Source organism: Capra hircus, chromosome 25, assembly GCF_001704415.2.
Source record: "Capra hircus breed San Clemente chromosome 25, ASM170441v1, whole genome shotgun sequence".
In the NCBI taxonomy this organism is placed as follows: Eukaryota; Metazoa; Chordata; class Mammalia; order Artiodactyla; family Bovidae; genus Capra; species Capra hircus.
Genome location: NC_030832.1, coordinates 41,635,626 through 41,655,885, shown reverse-complemented (window position 1 = coordinate 41,655,885; position 20,260 = coordinate 41,635,626). Strand labels below are relative to the sequence as shown.

Genomic DNA, 20,260 nt, shown 5'->3' with positions numbered 1-20,260 from the left:
GCCAGCAGAGCTGCCCCGCCCTGGGTGTCAGCGCCCGTCTGCAGAGCCAGGAGAGTCTTGCCTTAAATGTGTTGATTAACTTTGGGGCCTCTTCCCGTCCAGTGGAGCTCACACCACGTGGGCAGCAGCCAGGGAGGGCTGGGCGCCCCGCGCTTGGGGCTGCTTCCTCGTCAGCCAAGGCTGCGGGGCGCCCAGGCCGCCTGCTCTCAGCGGCCGTGAGCTCTGCCCAGAGCCAGTTCTGATGCCCCATGAGGGCCATTCTGAGGGCACAATCAGAAGGGCGCTGTTCTAACACAGAGGTATTTGACCAAGAACTTCCTGGTGGCTCACATGATAAAGAATCTGCCTGCAATGCAGGGGACCCAGGTTCCAGCCCTGGGTCAGGAAGATCCCTTGGAGAAGGGAATGGCTACCCACTCCCAGTATTCTTGCCTGGAGAATCCCATGGATATAGGATTTGGGGTTCTGGTCCATGGAGTTGCAAGGAGTCAGACATGTCTGCGTGACCAACACTCTCATTGTCAACCAGGCACAGAGGCTGCACGCCACCCCCCTAAGGCCTCCTGGGAAGGGGGCACCCTGCGACAGCTGCTGAGAAGCCAGCCAGCCCTGCCCTCTCCCAGCTGGTACTTCCGGCCTGGCTTATGGCCCCACCTGGAGAGGTGGTTACCTGACGAGGCCTGGAGGCGAGCACAGGTGTCAGGTGGAGGCGAGGCGCAAGCCTCGAGTTAGCCTGCTCATATGGCCCGGAGACACAGGTTTTCTGAGCTCCTTGAGGCTGCAGCCATGGTGTTCTGAGAGGGGTCAGGGTGGCCCCACGGGTACCCCGCCGCAGCCCCGCACGCTGCCTCCCCAGGGCTCCTGGGACCCCGCCGGGCGCCCTCTGCCTTTGCTCTGTGCTGGCCTCCAGGGGCGCTGTCCGGATGAGCTGGGCCTGAATGGCAGCAGGGGGCGGCCCGCAGGGAGGCCAGGGACGCTGATTCGGCGCTCTTGGACAGGGGCACTCGTGGGTGTCCCCACCGCCCCAGGCCCTTGTGAGCCTACTCCCACCACGCACAGGGCTGCCAGCGCCCCATCTCAGCCGGCGGAGGCCAGGCCCAGGCTCCAGCACCCACCGGGCAAGACAGAGCCTCCTCACAGCCTCCCCTTGGCCACTCCTGACCCTTCCTGCCCTGGCCGCGGGCCTGCTCCACAGCCCTCCCTCCCTTGTCTCTCCTCCGCCAACAGCCTGTGTCCCCGAGTGGACCCTCTGTGTGCCCGCAGGGAGCCGCGTGGGGAGCGCAGAGCCTGTTTTGCTGGACTCTCCTTGGAGGCTGTTCCCCCACCTCCCGAATTTGGCTTGTCAAGTAAATAAACACTTCTAACATCTGTGCAGGTGAAGGAATTGGCTCCAGAAAACGTTTGAGTGGGAGGAGATCTTGGGGTCATCCCGAACCCACGGCAGGCTCCCTAGCAGATCGGGTCAGCTCTGCCTTGCTCACCTGCCATCACAGGAGGCTCACTACCTCACCGCCCCTGGTGGCTGGGTAACCTCTTCGTAACTCTGAGTCCAGCCTGCCTCTCTCTAGCTCGGAAGCCACACAAACCTGTGGCCTCTTCCTCATTAGATGGGTTAGATCTCAGAAGACGGCTACTGTGCTCGTCTCCCCAGGTTACGGAGAGGCTCGTGTGAAAGCTGGCGAGGGTAGAGGTCGGGACTCCCTGGCTGTCCAGCGGCTAAGGCTCTATCCTCCCAGCGCAGGGGCCCGGTTCCACCCCCAGCCAGGGAGCTGGATCCCGCATGCGGCAACTAAGACTCAGTGCAGCCAAATACATAATTTTTTTTTTTTAAAGAGTGGTGGTCAGAGCCTGGCCCCAGCCTGTCACTGCTTTGGGGGAATCAGAGATCCTAGTGCTCAGCTTCTGCCTCTGCTTCCTGAGGACACTTTGAGACAGGCACGCGAAAGATGCTGTAGGCTTTCTGAGGGGCTTCGGGAAACTCCAAACCTCTCAGCTGGTGAAGACGCCAGGATGTGCTCTGCTCAGCAGAGTGGTCACGTCGTGAATGGAAACACGTTCTGTCCTGGCCGAACACCTCGGGTGTTGTGTAAGAACTGGCTGTCACAGCATCCCCTTTTCTCAGCCTTTCTCCAAGCCCTGTGCACTCGGAGGGTATGAAGGCAGTAGCTGGCACGCAGCCTGGTGCATACGTGTGTGTGTGTGTGTGTGTGTGTGTGTGTGTGCATGCGTGCATGCGTGAACTGCCAGAGAGAGGGAGGGTGGTCGGGACCAGCTGGAGTACAGGAAAATGCAGCAGCTGCCGCCTGTACTGGTTGTGATCAAGGGAGCAGGGGGAGGCACACAGAGCCTTTCCTCAGGCACGAGGATGGGGCTGGCGGCCGTCCACCAGCGAGTGTGGAGCTTCAGCAGGCACCGCAGGGAACCCTGTGGCTCTAACGAGGGGCCTCTATAGGGCGAGGTTGTGTCCACCTCCCCCCGGTGTGGTCAGACTCTTCCCCCTAGCTGGCATCAGCTGCCAAGAGAGTGAGTGACCGAGTGGATACAGGAGGCCACTGCCGAAACCTGCTACAGGGACGGGCTCTGAGAGCTGCCCTGGCCTTCAAGGTGGCCTCACCTCCTCCTGGAAGCCCCCTGGTTTCTTCCCCTATTCTGTGACAGCCGGGACCTCGCCTTCCCCAAATATGCCCACACTTGACCTCCACTCCTCTCCCGACTTCAGCTGCCACCTGTGGCTTGTCTGCCCCCGTGATGGACAGTCCTGAACTCACCCGGCCGCGTTCCCTTGGGGCTGGCTCTCTTCCTTTCCGTCTGCGAGGAGGGTCCCTTCCTGCTCTGGGCCCTCCTGGGGAGTCGCAAGAGATGTGTGGCTGTCTCCCCAGCTACTCCTGAGGAATGAATGAAGCAGACAGTTCTCTCTCTTGTTTTTTAACCAGAGTCAGGGCAGCGGGAGGGGGCTGGACAGGAGGGGCTGTGGGGGCAGCTGTGTGGCTCCTGCTCACGAGGGCGGCATGGCCGCCATCACAGGCCCTACTGACCCATCGGGTAAAAGGAGGCGCCTCTTCCTCGGCTGCTGACTTTGATTAAGTTTTGTTTAAAAAAAAAAAAAGTTTCGTGTTCATGAAAAGCAGCACAAGAACAGAGTTCAGAGTCCTGAGTTTTTCAGATAAAACCAAGATTTTGCGGATATTCCTCCTCTATCGGCCCCTCTCTTCCAGGTGCCCTGGGAGGAAAGAACCCACCTGCCAGTGGAGGAGATAGAGACACAGGTCTGATCCCTGGGTCGGGAAGAGCCCCTGGAGGAGGAAACGGCAGCCCACTCCAGTACTCTTGCCTGGAGAGTTCCATGCACAGAGGAGCCTGACAGGCTGCAGTCCGTGGGGTTGCGAAGGAGTCAGACAGGACTGAGTGACTGAGCGCAACTCAGCTGTTCCGGGAGGGACGTACTTGGCCATCGTCTATCAAGGTTTCCTTGTCACCCGCCAGGTGCTGTCTCATTGAACCTTTCCAACAACCCTTTGAACCACAGGTTAATTTAAAATTTTCTTATAACTTCCCTAAAAAGTAAACTAAAAGAAGTGAAATTAATTTTAGCAGTATATTTGACTCAATATATCCAAAATGTTATTTCAATTTGTGAATCATATGAAAGTTACTGTAAGCTATCTGATAGCCTGAGTGTCTAAGTTATTTTTTATGCTCAGACTTCCACATCCAGTGTGTGTCTTATGCTCGCAGCATGTGCCAGTTCAGGCCAGCCACGTTTCAAGTGCTCAGCTCAGCTCAGTCGCTCAGTCGTGTCCGACTCTGCAACCCCATGGACGGCAGCGCGCCAGGCCTCCCTGTCCATCAGCAACTCCCGGAGTTGACCCAAACTCATGTCCGTTGAGTCGGTGATGCCATTAAGTGCTCAGGCAGCCACAAGTGGCCAGAGGCCGCCATAATAGACCGTGTAGGTTTGAGGAGTGGGCTCCGTAGCTGTCTCAGTTTCACAGATAAGGAAAGTGAAGAGAGGGAGGGATTTGACCAAGATCGAAGTCCTCCAGGCCGCAGCCCAGCAGCTGCGCCAGGATTTTAGCTCCATTCAGGCAGGAACCTTCCCAGGGGCCAAGCACCAGCCGGCCCTGCAGCTCTGGAGTGACCCCAGGGCTTTCCCTACCCTTCTCCCGCTGCCATGGGCACAAGCGAGGTCCCCTCAGGGGAGGTGTGTGTGCTCAGTTGCTTCAGTCGTGCCGACTCTGTGCCCGACTCTGTGTGCGAGGCCCGACTCTGTGTGCGAGCCCGACGCGGTGTGTGCGAAGCCCGACTCTGTGCCCGACTCTGTGTGCGAGCCCGACGCGGTGTGTGGGAGCCCGTGGACTGTAGCCTGCTAGGCTCCTCTGTTCATGAGATTCTCTGGGCAAGAGTACTGGAGGGGATAGGCATTTCCTTCTCCAGGGGATCTTCCTGACCCAGGAAGTGAACCCGCGTCTTGGCAGGTGGGTTCTTTACCGCGAGCGCCACGTGGGACCTCTGGGGAGGGGTCCAGCAGGCGAGATGACCAGGCCCCTGGGTCGGCTCCGACCTGGGTTTGCCTGTGTCCCCATGACTCCCGCCAGGGGGCAGCCTCGGGTCAGGAATACTGCCTGCCGGGCAGGGCCTTTGCTGGGAAATCCAAGGGCCTTTCCAAGGGGCTCGGGCAGTTCCCCGGCCTGGTGAAACTTTCCGCAGTGGCGGGCTGGCAGGAGAGGGGTGCCCTCTCATTCAGCTCCATTACTTGCTCTCTGTGGAGGTCACTCCCCACCTCGGGCCCCTGTTGAGGGATCCTGGAGACGTGTGGTTTGGCCTCCCCGGGTCCTGAAGCCCCATGGGCGTGGCCGCAGGACCACCAGGCCCGAGTTGGCCCTTGGGCCTCCTCTGTTGGGGGTGACCTAGAGTACAGGCGCGTGCGCGCGCTCCGGACGGGGCTCAGCCCCCGCACACACTTGTCCAGTTGTGGGGGCCCCGACAGAAGTGGGTCTGTGTGTCTTTTGTCCGTCTTCTCACTGACTTTTTTTAATGTGGAGTTTCGAGAGTTCTTACAAATCCTGGAAATGAGTCCTTTGTCAGCTGTGAGGTTTGCAAATATTTGCTCCTACTCCGCAAGTGTGTGTCTTTCTGTCCTTTAAGAGGGTCTTTTACAGAGCAGGAGGTTTTTTTAAACTTTTGATGAGATTCAACTTATTCACTTTGTTTTTTAATGGACTATGACTTTGGTGTTAGATGTAAGAACTCTTCCACCAAGTCCTGGGTCCCAAAGCTCTCCTATGCCATCTTCTGTAAGTTTTCTATTATACACTTAAATCCAAGATTAATTAGAGTTGATTTTTAAAAATAAATTGTGATGCTTAGATTGAAGTTTACATTTTAAAAAAAAATTATCTCTTTTAGGCTGTGCTGGGTGGGCTTTCTCAGGTACAGTGAGCAGGGCCTTCTCTTGCACCATGCACAGGCGCTGGGCGTGAGAGCTTCAGCGGTTGGTTTGAAGGCTTAGTGGCCCCGTGGCATGTGGGGTCTTCCCGGACCAGGGCCGACCTGGCGCCCCTTGCATGGCGAGGCGGATCCTCGGCCGCTGGACCACCAGCGATGCCATGAGGTCCGCTGTTTCTGCCTGTGGCTTGTCAGTTGCTCCAGTGCTGTTTACTGAAAAGGCGATCTTGCCTGCGCTGAATTGCTTTTGCGCTTTCGTTGAGAATCAGCTGGCTGAGCTCCCGCAGCGCTCTCCCGGGCTCTCTGTTGCTCCCTCCACCTGCGTGCCTGCCCTCCACCCACGCCTGGCACTGCTGATGCCCGTCCAGGAAGGCTTGAAACAGCAGAGTGAGTCTGCTCCTTTCGGTCTTCTTCAGAATTGTTTTAGCTGAGTTCCTTTGTCTTTCCACATAAGTTTTAGTGTACTTTTTTCTGTTTCTACAAAAAATGTGCTGGGATCTTTGCAGGAAGATTGCCTTAATCTGTATAGCAGTTTAGGGAGAAGTGACATCTTTACTATCTTGAGCCTTATAGTCCATGAGGAAAATGTGTCTCCCCACTGTTAAGTCTTTTGTTTCTTTCTTTGTAGTTTGCAGCATGAAAGTCCTACACGTATTTTGTTAGATTTGCATCTGTGTGAGTGTGCTGAGTCACTTCAGTCGTGTCCGACTCTTTGCAACCCCATGGACTGTAGCCTGCCAGGCTCCTCTATCCGTGGGATTCTCCAGGCAAGCATACTGAAGTGGGTTGCCATGCCGTCCCCGTGGTTTCGACCCAGGGATCAAACCCACAGCTCTTGCGTCTCCCGCGCTGGCAGGCGGACTCTTCGCCACTGGCGCCACCTGGGAAGCTCTAGACTGGCGTCTTGAGCTTTTGTTTTTAGTGATTATAAATGGTATTGTATTTTTCACACAATAAAATAATGTAACAAACACAGATACTATAATACCACAAAATAATACACGTTTGTTCCTTTAGAAAAACAGGTTTGTTGACGAGGTAAAATTAACATCACACAAAACGTACCCTTTGGACATGATTTCTAGTAAATTTGCAGGGTCGTACAACCATAACCACGAGCCAGTTGTAGAACATTTCCATCAGGCCAAAAGCTCCCCCAAGCCCGTTTAGCCCGCTCCACGACCGCTGGCGTCCCCGGAAATCACTGACTGCTTTCTGTCTCCGTCGTCTACCTTCTCTAAAACTTTGTCTGGACGGAATCATGCAGTGTTGGGAGTCCTGTGTGTCTGGCTTCGCTCAGCCTGTCTCTGTGTTGGGAGTCCTCTGTGTCTGGCTTCGCTCAGCCTGTCTCTGTGTTGGGAGTCCTGTGTGTCTGGCTTCGCTCAGCCTGTCTCTGTGTTGGGAGTCCTGTGTGTCTTCACTCAGCCTGTTTCCGTGTTGGGAGTCCTGTGTGTCTTCACTCAGCCTGTTTCTGTGTTGGGAGTCCTGTGTGTCTGGCTTCGCTCAGCCTGTTTCTGTGTTGGGAGTCCTATGTGTCTGTCTTCACTCAGCCTGTTTCCGTGTTGGGAGTCCTGTGTGTCTTCACTCAGCCTGTCTCTGTGTTGGGAGTCCTGTGTGTCTGGCTTCACTCAGCCTGTTTCTGTGTTGGGAGTCCTGTGTGTCTGGCTTCGCTCAGCCTGTTTCTGTGTTGGGAGTCCTAGTCTGGCTTCGCTCAGCCTGTTTCTGTGTTGGGAGTCCTGTGTGTCTGGCTTCGCTCAGCCTGTTTCTGTGTTGGGAGTCCTGTGTGTCTGGCTTCATCAGCCTGTTTCTGAGAGTCACGCAGCTGTCGCAGGCGTCAGTGCTTAACTTTTCAGCTGCTGAAGAGCGTCGTGTTGTCTGGATGGACTCCGTCCTGTTCGGCCATTCCTCAGCTGATGGGCGTTTACGTTGTTTCCGGTCGGGGAGTGCCGTGGAGATAATGCTCTGCACATTCACATATTGATACATCTGTGTGTGGACATATGTTTTCATTTCTCTGGAATAGATTCCTTAGAGTGGAAATTCTCGGTCACATGGAAGTTTAACCTTTTAAAGAAGCTGCAGGCTGTTTTCCAAGGTGGCTGTACCATTTTGCATGTCCGCAGCAGTGCGTGCGGGTTTCAGGTTCCCCAGTCTTCCGCACACTTGCTACTATCTGTCTGATTCCGGCCATCCCGGTGCTGGTGGTTGGGTCTCTAAGTCACGTCTTGACTCTTGTGACTCCGTAACGGTAGCCCACCAGGCTCCTCTGTCCGTGAGATTTCCCAGGCAGGAAGACTGGAGTGGGATGCCATTTCCTTCTCCAAGGGATCTTCCTGACCCGGGGGTCGACCCACGCTCCCAACGCAGGGGCCTGGGTTTGATCTCTGGTCAGGGAGCTGGAACAAGCGTGCGGCAGCTAAGACTCATTGCAGCCAAATAAACAAATAAAAATACTTCTTACATGAAATACAGTCGATTTTTGTGTATTGATTTTAGATCCTGCTGCCTTGCTAAACTCATGTGTTGGTTCTAATGGCTTTAGGGGGAGATTCCTTAGGATTAACGTAATACTCACAGGACTGTGTCATCTGTGAGTAGCGATAGTTTTACTTCTTTCTTTGCAACTGGGATGGCTTTCATTTATCTATTTTGTTTTATCTTACTTTATTGTTGCTTTTTCCACTGGCTGCAGCCTTCAGTATAACGTTGAATAACAGTGGCAAGAGCAGATGTCCTCTTTCTCCCCAGCGTTTGAGAGGAAAGTGTAGCCCTTCACCATGAGGTGTGGTATCGTCATACTTTCCATAGATTCCTTTGTCAGTTTGAGGAAATTTCCTCCATTTCTAGTCTGCTGTGAGTTTTTATCACGAATGGGTATTAGACTCCGTCAGATGCTTTCCTGCGTCTATTGAGGTTATCCTGTGGGCTTCCTCTTCTCTTTTGTCAGCTGGGAATATCACATGAATTGATTTGAGAATGTTAGACCAACTTTGCATTCCTGGAATAAATCCCACTTGGTCGTGATGTATGATCCTTTTTACATGGCACTGTATTCAGTTTGTAATATTTTGTTAAGGGGTTTTGCTTCTGTGTTCATAAGGATATTGGTCTGTAGTTTTCTTGTGATGTCTTTCTTTTGGTGTCGGGGAATGTCCTCATAGAACGAGTTGGAAAATGTTTCCTCTTTCATTTTGTGAGAGATTTGGTATTATTTTTTCTTCAAATGTTTGGTAGAATTTATCAGTAAGGCCATCTGGGATGGACTTTTATTTGTGGGAAGAATTTAAGTTAGTAATTCAATTTCCTTGCTACAGGTCTTTTCCAACTTTCAGTTTATTCCTAAGCCAATTTTTAATTTTTGAGTCTTTGTGGGAATTTTTTCATTGCATCTAAGTTGTCTCTTCTGCTAACATGGAGTTGTGTGTGATATTCTCTTGTAAGCCTTTATTTCTGTAGGGTAAGTGTTCTCACCTCTTGTGTTCCTGAATTTGGTAATTTATACCATCTGTCCTTTTTTTTTTTTTTGGTCAGTCTAGCTAAAGATTTATTTTTTTTTAAATTTTTTCACCACACTGCTTGGAAGATTCCCTGGAGAAGGGATAGGTTACCCACTCCAGTATTCATGGGCTTCTCTGGTGGCTCAGACAGACAGTAAAGAATCCACCTACAATGCGGGAAACCTAAGTTCAATCCCTGGGTTCGGAAGATCCTCTGGAGGAGGGCATGGCCACTCACTCCAGTATTCTTGCCTGGAGAACCCCATGGACAGAGGAGCCTGGCGGGCTACAGTGCACAGGGCTGCAAAGAGCTGGGAACGACTGAGCAACTAAGTGCAGCTCGGCTCAGCCTGTAGGACCTTGGTTTCCCCAGCCAGGAATCGGACCCCAGCCCCCTGCATTGAAAGCATGCAGTCTTAGCCACTAGACAGCCAGGGAAGTCACAACGTTTTTTATTTTTATTTTTATTTTTTATTTATTATTTTTTTTAACACCCCGACATTTTTTAAAAAGACGCCTTGTGGTTTCACTCATCTTCTCTTTTTTCTGCTGCCATCGATCTCTGTGTTAGTCTTTGTTACTGCCTTCCTTACGCTTGCTTTCTGTTTAATTTTCTCCTTCTAGCTTGTAAGGTGGAAACTTACCGATCTGAGACTTTTGATCTAGGTGTTCGGCATAGTTTGCTTCTGAGCACTGCTTTCGTTGCACAGCTCGCTTTCATTTTCACTTGGGCTTTCCAGGTGGTTCAGTGGTAAAGAATCCACCTGCCCATGCAGGAGACTCAGGAGTCGTGGGTTCAATCCCTGGGTCGGAAAGATCCCCTGGAGGAGGGCATGGCAACCCGCTCCAGTATTCTTGCCTGGGAAATCTCAGGGACAGAGGAGCCTGGTGGGCTTCTGTCCATTCGGGTGCAAAGAGTCGGACGTAACTGACGCGACTCAGCACGCGTGCATGCATTTTCATTCAGTTTAAAACATTCCCCGTTTTCTCTAGTGATTTCTTCTGTGACTCGTGTTTTCTTGAAACATGTCGTTTCTTTTCCAGATATCTGAGGGTTTCCCTGGTGATTTTCTGCTGTTGGTTCCTGACTTAATTCCACTGCGGCTGGGACACGTCTTACGCGTCTTGAGGCGTGAGCTGTGGCCGAGCACGCAGTCTGTGCCGAGGTGGCCCCAGGCGCGCTCGGGAGGAGTGTGTCTCTGCCCTGCCGGTGGGGTGTCTGTGCCGAGGTGGCCCCAGGCGCGCTCGGGAGGAGTGTGTCTCTGCCCTGCCCGGTGGGGTGTCTGTGCCGAGGTGGCCCCAGGCGCGCTCGGGAGGAGTGTGTCTCTGCCCTGCCGGGTGGGGTGTCTGTGCCGAGGTGGCCCAGGCGCGCTCGGGGGCAGTGTGTCTCTGCCCTGCCCGGTGGGGTGTCTGTGCCGAGGTGGCCCCAGGCGCGCTCGGGAGGAGTGTGTCTCTGCCCTGCCGGGTGGGGTGTCTGTGCCGAGGTGGCCCAGGCGCGCTCGGGAGGAGTGTGTCTCTGCCCTGCCGGGTGGGGTGTCTGTGCGTGTCGGGTCTAGCTGGTTGCAGTGTTGTTCACGTCTTCTCTGTCTCTCCTGACTTTCTGACGAGCTGTTCTGTTCAGTTATCCAGCATAGCGTATCTCCATCTGCGTTGTTTAATTTTTTCCTTCCAGTTCTGTCGGCTTTTGCGTCCTGTATTTTGAGACTCTTACATTGGAGGCGCGTGCTCTTATAAGTGCTGTATCATTGGGAAGTGTCTCTAGGCGCACGGCTTATCTTAGTGTCTGTCTTGTCTCGTGCTAACACAGCCGCCTGAGCTGTTCTGTGGCCGGGTGTTGGCATGTGTGTCTTTTTCTGTCCATTTTCTTTCACGTGTTTGTGTCTTTGAATCTAAGGTTTAGACAGTATAGAGTTGAATCTTGATTTAAAAAACGTTTTGTCATGCAAAATTTTTGTAATACAGTCTGAAAGCATTGGCCTTTTGATTGGGGTGTTTAGACTCAAATTCACATTTAATGTAATTATTCACATAATTCACAGAAATATTCACAAAAGAGAAGCAGGTTTGCTCCTTGTGTTGGGAAGATCCCCCGGAGGAGGGCGCGGCAACCCCTCCCAGCATTTTTGCCTGGAGAATGGCGTGGACATTCTCCTCCATGGGCAGAGGAGCCCGGCAGGCTGCAGTCCATGAGGCTGCGCAGAGTCAGGCATGGTTGGAGTGAACCAGCCCGCATGCTCGCACACGCCATTTTCGTTTCTCTGGTTTTGTGGGGTTTTTTTTGTCTGCAACTTGTAGCATGCAGAATCTTATGGCTCAAACCAGGGATGAAACCTTGGGTCCCCTGCATTGGAAGAGCAGAACCTTAACTTCTGGGTCCCCAGGGAAGTCCCCCTGTTGATTTTTTACAACTATATTGCTAATGGTTTTCTTAGCGTCTGCCTTGAGGTTCACATAGGCGTCTTATCAGCATCTCCTTCTGAATAATACTGACTTAATTCCAAAACATTCATAACTCCACCTCCCTCCACGGTTTTGTGCTATTATCGTCGTACGTGTTATATCTGTGTCTGTCATAAATACAGTGGTAAAATTATTCCTTATATGAAAATATACAGTGTCATCCTTGTTTACTTACACAATCATATCTTTTAAAACAGTTAAGAAATCAAAGTATATTTACCGGGCCTTTTATCTACCGCTCATGTTTACCATCCCGGCGCGCCTCGTTTTCTCTGTAGCTTTGAGTTACTGCCTCTTGCCGTTTGCTCTCGCCCGGGAGGACTTCTGGTCTTTATTGTGAGGCAGGGCTGGCTGCAGTGCTTCTGCTTGGACTTTTTAAACCTGGGAATGTTTTCGGTTCGCCTTCATCTGTGATAGTTTTGCTGGATGTGGGGTTTGGGGCTGACTTCGCTTCCTTTTGCCGCTCTGAGCCTGTCCCCCCACTGGCCTCCCTGGTAAGAAGGGAGCCATCCTTCTCCTGCTGTCCTGTGAGTACGAGGCTTCTTTTTCTCTTGCTGTTCCCACATCTTTTTTGAAGGTTTTTTAGAAACAATTAGACATTGGATTTTACTTTGTTTTTTGGCTGTGCCCCACAGCAGGGGGCGGTCTCGGTTCCCCCACCAGGGGTTCAGCCCGTGCCCCCTGCAGCAGAAGGTGGAGTCTTAACCACTGGCCCCCAGGGAAGTCTCTGGTCTCCTGTTTGCCCTCTGGGTTTGATCTAACCTTGTGGTGTCCGTGGGGTGGTGGGTGCAGTCAGTAGACCCATTCTGGTGTCCGTCGTTCAAGACCCAGATCCATCAGACAACCCCAAGTGGCCCGTCCTGGGCTGACCCAGGGGAGGGAGAGGGGTCCAGAAGGAAGACCCTCCAGGTGCCTTCAGCTCCTGAGGGGGATCTTCGCCTCAAGACCATGGCGCACAGGGGAAGGACAAGTGTCCGAAGAGAAGCCGGCGTGTGTTTGCAAAGGGGCGAGTGAAACAGCGTCCCTTCCTGCTCCATGGTGAGGGGTTAGGGAAGGTGACAACTTTTAGGGAAGATCTGTGCCCGGGGACGGAACTGCTGAAGGGCCTGTAGGCAGAGTGGCCGGTGGAGCAGAGGCTTGGAGGCCGGGGGCCGTCTGAGCCGTGCGCTCCTGTCAGCCTGGGAGCGGAACTGGTGGGGCGGCCCGCGGCAGCCTGATGTGCTCACGGCCCGCGTCACGGCAGCACCGTCATCTTGCTGACACGCCCTGCCAAGGTGGGGAACCCCGCTCACCATCTGAACGCCTCAGGCCCTGACTCAGAGCCCCACCCCAAGGCCGACCCTGACTCCCCAGCACGCTTCTTCCCCCGCTTCCCCAGGTGCCAGAGCCGGTGCCTGCTCAGCCCCCAGGGCGGCTGAGAGCCCGGAGCGTGGGAAAGCCCTCGCCAGTGTGCCCGCCTGGCTCCCGCACGCTCACCACACTCTGACACCCAGACAATGCCAGCCTCTGAGCAGAGCCCTGGGTGGGCTGTAACCATGGCAAGGGCCCTGCCAGGCAGCGGAGCCAAGTGCCCGTCCAGGGTCAGCCGGGCCTGCGGCCCTGGTTGCCGCTTTGTCCCGTGGGCTGGAACTGGTCCCAGGCGAGCGGGCTCTGAAAGGCCGGCTGTCGGGGAGGGCAGTACTCACTGCGCAGGAACGAGGCTCGGGGCTGCAGGGAGGGCTGGGGCTGGAGAGAGGGTGGCGGGCTGTCTCCAGGGTCCAGCAGGGTCCAGGCGAAGCACAGCCGGGTCAGGGTGCGGCCGGAGGCGCCTCCCGCAGGGGCCGCAGGAGCATGCCACCTCCGTCACACACACCCACTCCGTACGCCCTCCCCCACAAGGCCCAGGGCCTGGCGCTCCCGGAAGGAGGCTGCCCCCTTCTCCAGGTTCCAGGAGGCTCCAGGCAGCTGGCCAGAGTACACAGGGTCCCCTCCAGCCAGCCCCTGGGCTCCCTTGGGGCCTGAATGGGCCACAGCCCCTGGCCCTGCCCACTTCCCACTACCTGCCTGCCCACCCCGATCCCCTCCCAGACCCGCAGGAATCAGACACGAGTGTGGGCCTGTCAGGGCCAGCTGTGGGGGTCAGAGCGCCGCCCCCAAAATGGTGTTTACAAAACCCATGTTTGCGAGCACAAAACCTCATTTGAAAAAAGGAAAAGAATAAGGAGGCCCCCTGGTTGTCCAGTGGTTGAGAAACGGCCTGCCAGTGTGGCAGCGTGAGCTTGCTCGCTGGTCCAGGGAGACCCCGCGTGCCGCAGGGCAGCTGAGCCCGTGCGCCGTGGCCGAGTCCACAGTAGTGGACTGCAAAACCCCGGGCGCAGAGAGCCGCTGCTCCACGGGCAGAGAAGACACTGCTGCCCCCCCACACCTGGAGAGAGCCTGCCCGCAGCAGGGAGACCCGGCACGCCGGAAATAAGTGTGAAACATGCTTTTAAAAGGAAGAAAAGCAGTGAAAATACCACTAAGTACACACACACACACACACACACACACACACACACACGTTTTTCCAACATCCACGCAAATATCCAGAAAGCTCTGGAATCATTGCCTGGGTTCAGATCCCAGCTCTGCCAAGGCCGTGCTGTGTGACCCCAGGCAAACGTCTTCCCGCTCTGTGTCTGAGATCCCTCATCTAAACATGACAATGGGCCCGACCTCAGAGGGCTCTTGCGAAGATAAGTGAGGTCACCGCTAAGTGTTTAGAAAAGAGAGCTTCTCTGCTGAGCCCCTGGGGGCCCCAGGTCCCAGCTGTCACAGCGCTCACATTTTTCACCACTGAGCCCTCTCTTGGCAAGTCCTATCCCCCCAAAGCTGGGCTGCCTTTAACCCCTGAAATCATCACCAAGACCCCAAGTGGGAAGGGACAGTGAGCAGAGAGGAGAGTGGGGGACGTGGCGCAGACTCTGGAGGAGAGCTGCCCCTCCCCCAGGGAACAGGACCTGACTTTCAGAGGCGCCCCCCCCCTGAGCTGGGAGAGGGACCCCGCCCTCCTGGAGGGGCCCCAGCGGAGGGGGAAGCTGATGCCTCTCGCCCACCCCGGTTCCTCCGCTCCCAGCTCTTCTCCCCTCTACTTGGCAGAACCTTCTCAGCCCGCCACCCAGGGATCCCGGGCTGCCCTTCTCCTTCTGGGGAGGAGGACATGAGCCCAGGCCTCTAGAGGACCAGGTGTCCTGGGGAGGGGGCGCTCCTCCCATGTCGCCTCCCTACCCATGGGACCAAAACGGGCTGGGGGGAAGATGGGGCTTCAGCACACTGAGGCCAGCAGGAACGCCGTCTGCACATCAGAGGCGCTGCCCCCTAACAAAGCCACAGCCCGACCCAGCGAGGAGGCTCAGCCCACTCTGTGCAGGACCTTGCCCTCCACAGGCCTCCCAGGTGGACTGGTCAGCCCCCAGGCCCGCTGGAGTGGACCACCCCAGCACGGCAGCACCACTGCCTCGAGGCAGGAGAGCCTGTCGGGGGAAGACGGGGCTGGCGGCTCAGTGCCAACGGGAGGAGCCCCACCTCCCTGAGTCAGCGGATGTCCATGGGGCATCCCACAGGGAAGGGCCCCTGCTCCTGGGGCTGCGGCAGGGGCTTCTCTTGGCTGGGGCCCTCACCTTCGGGGCTGGGGTCACTGCCTCGGTGCTGAAAAGACAGCTCCGGCCGACAGGCGGGGAGGGGGTAATCAGGAGGGACAAGCCCCCTACTGAAGGTGGCGCTGCACGGTGACTGAGGGCTCAGGGGCTCCAGCCAGGGTGGGGGAGGGGAGCTGGGGCAAATGACACCTGCCCCCCGCCCCCCGCCCCTCTCTCCAAGGCCAAGTGTCCAACTGGAAAGTGAGCGTCAGAGAAGCTGTAATTGGCTCAAGTCCATCACTCAGCGGGGGCTTCCCTGGAATCCCACGGACAGAGGAGCTGTCGGGCTGCAGTCCACGGGGTCGCAAAGAGTCGGGCATGACTGAGTGACTAACTCGTGCGCCCACGTCATTCAGCACAGGGCCAGGGCTGGGGTTCCACAGTAACGCAGACAGGAAGGGCCCGGCCGCGCCTGGTTCTCCCCGGCTCAGCAGCTGGCCTCAGGCCCAGGCTGTTATTCTGCGGGAGCTCAAACCCTGGGCCCAGCAACTCCCTGTGCGGGCCCTGGAAGTGGGTCCCGGCAACCTGCCACTGGGGTTGAGGCAGACCTGTGTCTGGTGCCTCTGCTGGCCAGTCTGTTCCTTGGGAGGTGGAGAGGCTTTCGGAACACGGGGTCGGGGGCAGGAAGGCACCCAGTAACCCTGTCCCACTGGGGCTGGACAGGCAACAGTGGATTTCAGAGCAGAGGTCCTGAACTGGTCAGCCCAGGGCAGCTTGCAGGTTGATGCCTCGTTCAGTGTACATAGTGGTCAGTATTTGTTAGTAAAAGCAGATATTATTGGACAGCAACTTAACTTGGGGTTTTTAAAGTCAGAGCAGCTGCCCACTCTGGCCCCACGTTCTCCTGTCCCTAGCTTGAAGGGGTGAGCATAGTAGGGGACCGTCTCGGCTCTGGCTGGCCAGGCAGGGAGAGATAGCTGGCAAACCTGGGAGCAGCTAGATCCGTGAACCAAACTCTGCTCCTTAGGAGCAAGTGCAGCAGTGATAGAGTAAACTCGGCCAGGGAGCCTCGTGGTCCCAGCACGGAGGCAGGGAGCAGATGAGGGGCCGGAACAACAGGAAGGGGTCGGCTGGCTGAGCGCAGGGGGAGGGCTTGCAGGGAGGGGCCGGTGCAAAGGCCCTGGGGCAGAGGCGGCGCCAGGCGGCGGGGGAGAGAAGCTGGAAGTGCGGAGAGGGGCGGGGTTGGGTGTGTTCTCAAGCCCCAAGGGTGGGCCCACCTTAAACAGGATGAGGTGGCGGTGGAGGCCTCTGCTGTCCCCTGGTCCCTGTTGGGAGGGTCATCTCTGACGCGTTCAAATCTCTGAGTGGTCTTCCCCAAGTCAGTCATTCACTTATCCATTCAGCAATGTCCAGAGCTACACAGGCTCTGGAGCAGCTGGGGCTGGGAGAGGAAGAGGCTGGAGTAAGACCTGGCCCCCGGCCTCCAGAAGAGGCAGTGTGAGGAGGACAGGAGGTGGAGGGAGCAGAAGTCAGGGGGGGCTTCTGGGGGGAGGTGTCACTGAGCCGAGGGGACAGTGTCAGTTCTGACCACGGGGCTGTGGCGCTGGGCTGGGGCGCAGTTGTAGGCAGGCGGGTACCCCCTGCCCTGTGTGCTGAGAGCAGAGAGGGTCATGGAAGGGTCACCACAGGGCACACAGCTCCTGCAGCAGGACTCTCTGAGCCCGTAGCCCCCTGCACCCCACTTCATAGCTGGGGCTCAAGACACAGTGGGCCTGGGGCCCCTGAGGTCTGACTTGCCCCCACAGAAGCACTGATTCAAAGCGGCCTCAGCTCAGGACCAACTTCGAGGGATGCTGTGTGTGTGTGGGGGTGGGGGGTGTGTGTGTCTGTGTGTCTGTGTGTGTGTGAATTCTGTCAGGTGGGTTTTTTGGCTCCATCTGTCATCTGCTGAGCAACCCTAGGAAACTCACTTAACCTCTCTGAGCCTGCTTCCCACCTGTAAAAGGAGTGTTCTCTCTATACCCAGCAATGGTGCAGACCTGGCCCTCGAGTAGAGCCCAGCAGAATCCAAAGTCAGTGTGTCTGCCTCTGAGCCCAGGATGTCCCCAGACTCAGCAGCCCCTGAAACCCGTGTGTTCCCGCCCTCCCACCTTGCATCACTCTTGCGGAGGCAGTTTCACCAGGAGGGGAGCCTTTTGCTCACAAGGAGACCAGGCCCAGAGAGGGCGAGCAGGCATCTTGAGTCGAAGCAGGGGGCCCATGCCGTGAGCAGGGAGCCCCGCCAGTGGGCTCGGACCCCCACCCGCACCCTGGCCCCTTCCCACCACCCCAGTCTTCCCCAGGGCCTGAGCGGCTACACGTCCGCCGGCCCGCCAGCCCCCAACCCCTCCTGGTGGACACAAAAGGCCGGGCCTCCCGCAGGAGGGGGCGGGAAGGGGCTCCTGGGCCAGCTGGGCCATGGACACAGGGAAGTGAGCGGAGACAGGAAGGAAGCGGCTCTGCTGGAGGCTGGGGCCACCATTGTCCCACCTGGGGGCGGGGGCGCAGCGTCTGCCCTCTGTCCCGGTGCCCGGTGTCTCCTCCGCTCCGGAGGGCCCCAGCTGGGGTGGTCACTGGGCCCTGCCCTCTCTGAGCCCCTCCCTGCTGCCCTCCTCCCCTCCCAGTCTCAGGTTCCCCGTAACCTTGGAGCAGGAGACGCCAGGGCGGATCCTGCCAGGGATTCCTCCCCCGGGCTTCTGCTGAGTCGGCTCCGAGCCCAGCACTCCCCGTGAGCTGAGGGCTCACCCGCCCGCAGAGGGCCAGAAGCTCCTGCGTCTGCGATCGCTGACCTGCCTTTGCTCTAAGTCGCGTGTGCAGCGTGGATGCCTTCATTCTAAAGTGTGCTGCCACTGTTTTGATTGAGATGGACAGAGGGGTGGATGGGTGAGCTCCGAAACCAGGGCCGGGGACCCCCAGCCGTGTGCACTCTCCCCAGACGTGGCCCCCTGGGCTCCCCCGTTCCCCCCACACACCCAGAGGGCACTTCTGTCCAGGTGGGACCCCTTCCCTCCACCCTTCAAGAAGCAGGGTGAGGAGACAGTTTTGGGACTTCCCAAGGGGGCAGAGCTGGAGGGTGTGAGTTGCGGTGTCCTGGCTGAGGACCAGCTGGGACCTTCCTGCCAGGAGCCCTTCCCTCTCCTAATCTCATCACCACTTCCACGCCCGCCCCCTAGAGGAGGACTCCCCGCTGAAGGCAGGAGCAGAAGGGGGTGACAGAGGATGAGATGGTTGGACGGCATCATCGACTCAGTGGAAAGGAGTTTGAGCAAACTCCGGGAGACAGTGAAGGACAGGGAGGCCTGGCGTGCTGCAGCCCACAGGGTCGCAAAGAGTCGGACACGACTGAGCGGCTGAACAGTAACGACAACCCCAAGCCTGTGTCCGTCGCAGCCCCCCAGACCCCTGTGTCCTGGGGATGAGTTAAGGGTCAGCCCATCCCCAAGACACAGGTCTCAGGGACTTCTGGCCCCCGCCCCGCAGTGGCCCACCCCCGTCTCACAGCAGCCAAGCTTCTGTAGCCTGCTTAAACTTTATTGGAGGTGGAGCTGAAATAGGGGGTCCCAGAACCACAGAGCCCTCTCCCTCCAGCTTCTCCAGGGTGGGCTTCACTGGATGCGAGAGGGTCAACGGCCAAGGCTCAATCCCGGGACTTCGAACACAGCTCAGTAGCCCCCGGCCCTGCAAGCATCGGGCCCCCGCCTCAGCTCCAGCCCCGCCCCCCGCCCCCCGCCCCCCTGCACGGGCCCACAGGCGCCTCCCAGGCGGATGGGATACAGATGCTCTGTGGGCAGAATGTTACCCCCAGCACAGGCCTTTCCTGGCCAGCTCCACCTGGGCCAGGCGGTGGTCGCTCAGCACCTGCACCCTCGTGATGGCGGCCAGCGGCCTGTGGCGGTGGGCGAACTGCAGGACCTTGTGCTCCTGGGCGTGGACGTGGAAGTGTTCTGCGTCCGAGCTGACCTCCATCTGGGGGGGGGGCAGGCCCGGGGTCCCCTCAGCACACAGGCCTGCCCCCCAGGGATTCATAGCCCCAGCTGGGGGCCCCTTCCCCTCACCTCAGAGCCATGGCTGGCAGCCAGGGGGCGCAGCCCCCAGACCCAGCAGGGAGACTGCTGAACTGGTTCTCCCCTGTAAGCATCTGCAGTGAGCCCCCCACTCAGCCGGAGCCCCAGCAAGGACAGCAGGGGCGGGACAGACCTCCCTGCCCCAACCCACGGGCCTCCCCCTCCTGCCGCGCGGGTCCCCCCACCTCCCAGGGGCTAGCCCCAGCACCTCACCTCAAAGGGCTCCCCGAGCACCAGCGGGAAGACACTGGACGCCTCCTCCTGGCCCCAGCGGCCGCCCTGGAAAGCGTTGGCCACCATGGTGGCGCTGGAGAACCGGGGCTTGATGTGGAAGACGATGTCGCCCGTCTCGGACAGGAAGTTGATCTCAAACCTGGGGGGCACCATGAGGTTGGTGAGGGCGGCTGGGCGGTCACCCCACAGAGGCCAAGGAGGGGACCCAGGGAGGGGAGGGCGTGGTCCCTTACTGGTCCTCTCCAGAGTCAGAGTGTCCCTGCACCAGTAGGCTCCAGCCCGGGGCCAGGCCCCCCGCGTGGAAGGCTTCAAACTGCAGACAAAAGGGGTGGAGAGGCCCTGGGTCCCGGGCCCCCTCTCCTTGGGGTGTCCCCTACCCAGGAGGCCCCACAGCCTGTGGCCCATGCCCAGGCCCCGGCCCCCTGAGCAACGTGCCCACTCGGCCAGGGGGTCTCGGCCTGGGGAGGGAGAGCAAGGCTGGCGGGGCCCCCACCGGGCCCTGTTCCCTCCTCCCCAAATCCAGGTCTCACCCACCTGCAGGGCCATCTCTCCGGCTTCTGTGGGGAGCAGCGCAGCCTGGGGATATAGTGGCTGGGCTGGGCGGGGGCACGGGGCCCCACCCCAGGGATGAGGTCACCGGCCTTCCCTGCCCCCTCAGCCTCTCGCCCTCCCCCGCCAGCAGGTCCTCTAGTCCAGCTCCAGGACAGGGTGGCCCCCTACCCCCCTCCTTTTCCTCGGGGGCCTGCGTGGCTCTCAGGCTTCACTCCACTTCCAAGGACCCCCAGGAAAGCACTTCTCCATTCTTGGAGGCAAGGCGTGGCCCAGGCAGCCCCCCAGTCAGCCTCAGCCTCCAGGGTCTCCGGGACCCAGACTTCCCCCATCTGGTCAAGAGAGGAGGCCTACCCACCCTGACCTGGACTTTGGG

At 57.7% G+C, this 20,260-nt stretch overlaps 1 protein-coding gene across 1 annotated transcript; it reads right to left on the bottom strand.

Annotated features, from left to right (window-relative positions):
- On the bottom strand, positions 18,344–19,881 carry GRIFIN (galectin-related inter-fiber protein). Its single transcript, XM_018040010.1, has 5 exons — positions 19,870–19,881; positions 19,569–19,708; positions 19,315–19,474; positions 18,837–19,003; positions 18,344–18,715 (listed from the first exon to the last, which is right to left on the bottom strand). Exons 1-5 carry the CDS (start codon positions 19,879–19,881, stop codon positions 18,700–18,702), a joined length of 495 nt encoding a protein of 164 aa, XP_017895499.1. The 3' UTR covers positions 18,344–18,699.

Coding starts and splice junctions, on each gene's coding strand:
- GRIFIN (XM_018040010.1), bottom strand. Junction 19,475..19,568: donor TCTGACTCTGGAGAGGACCA/GTAAGGGACCAC, acceptor GGTGCCCCCCAG/GTTTGAGATCAACTTCCTGT. Junction 19,004..19,314: donor TGCTCGGGGAGCCCTTTGAG/GTGAGGTGCTGG, acceptor CCCCCCCCCCAG/ATGGAGGTCAGCTCGGACGC.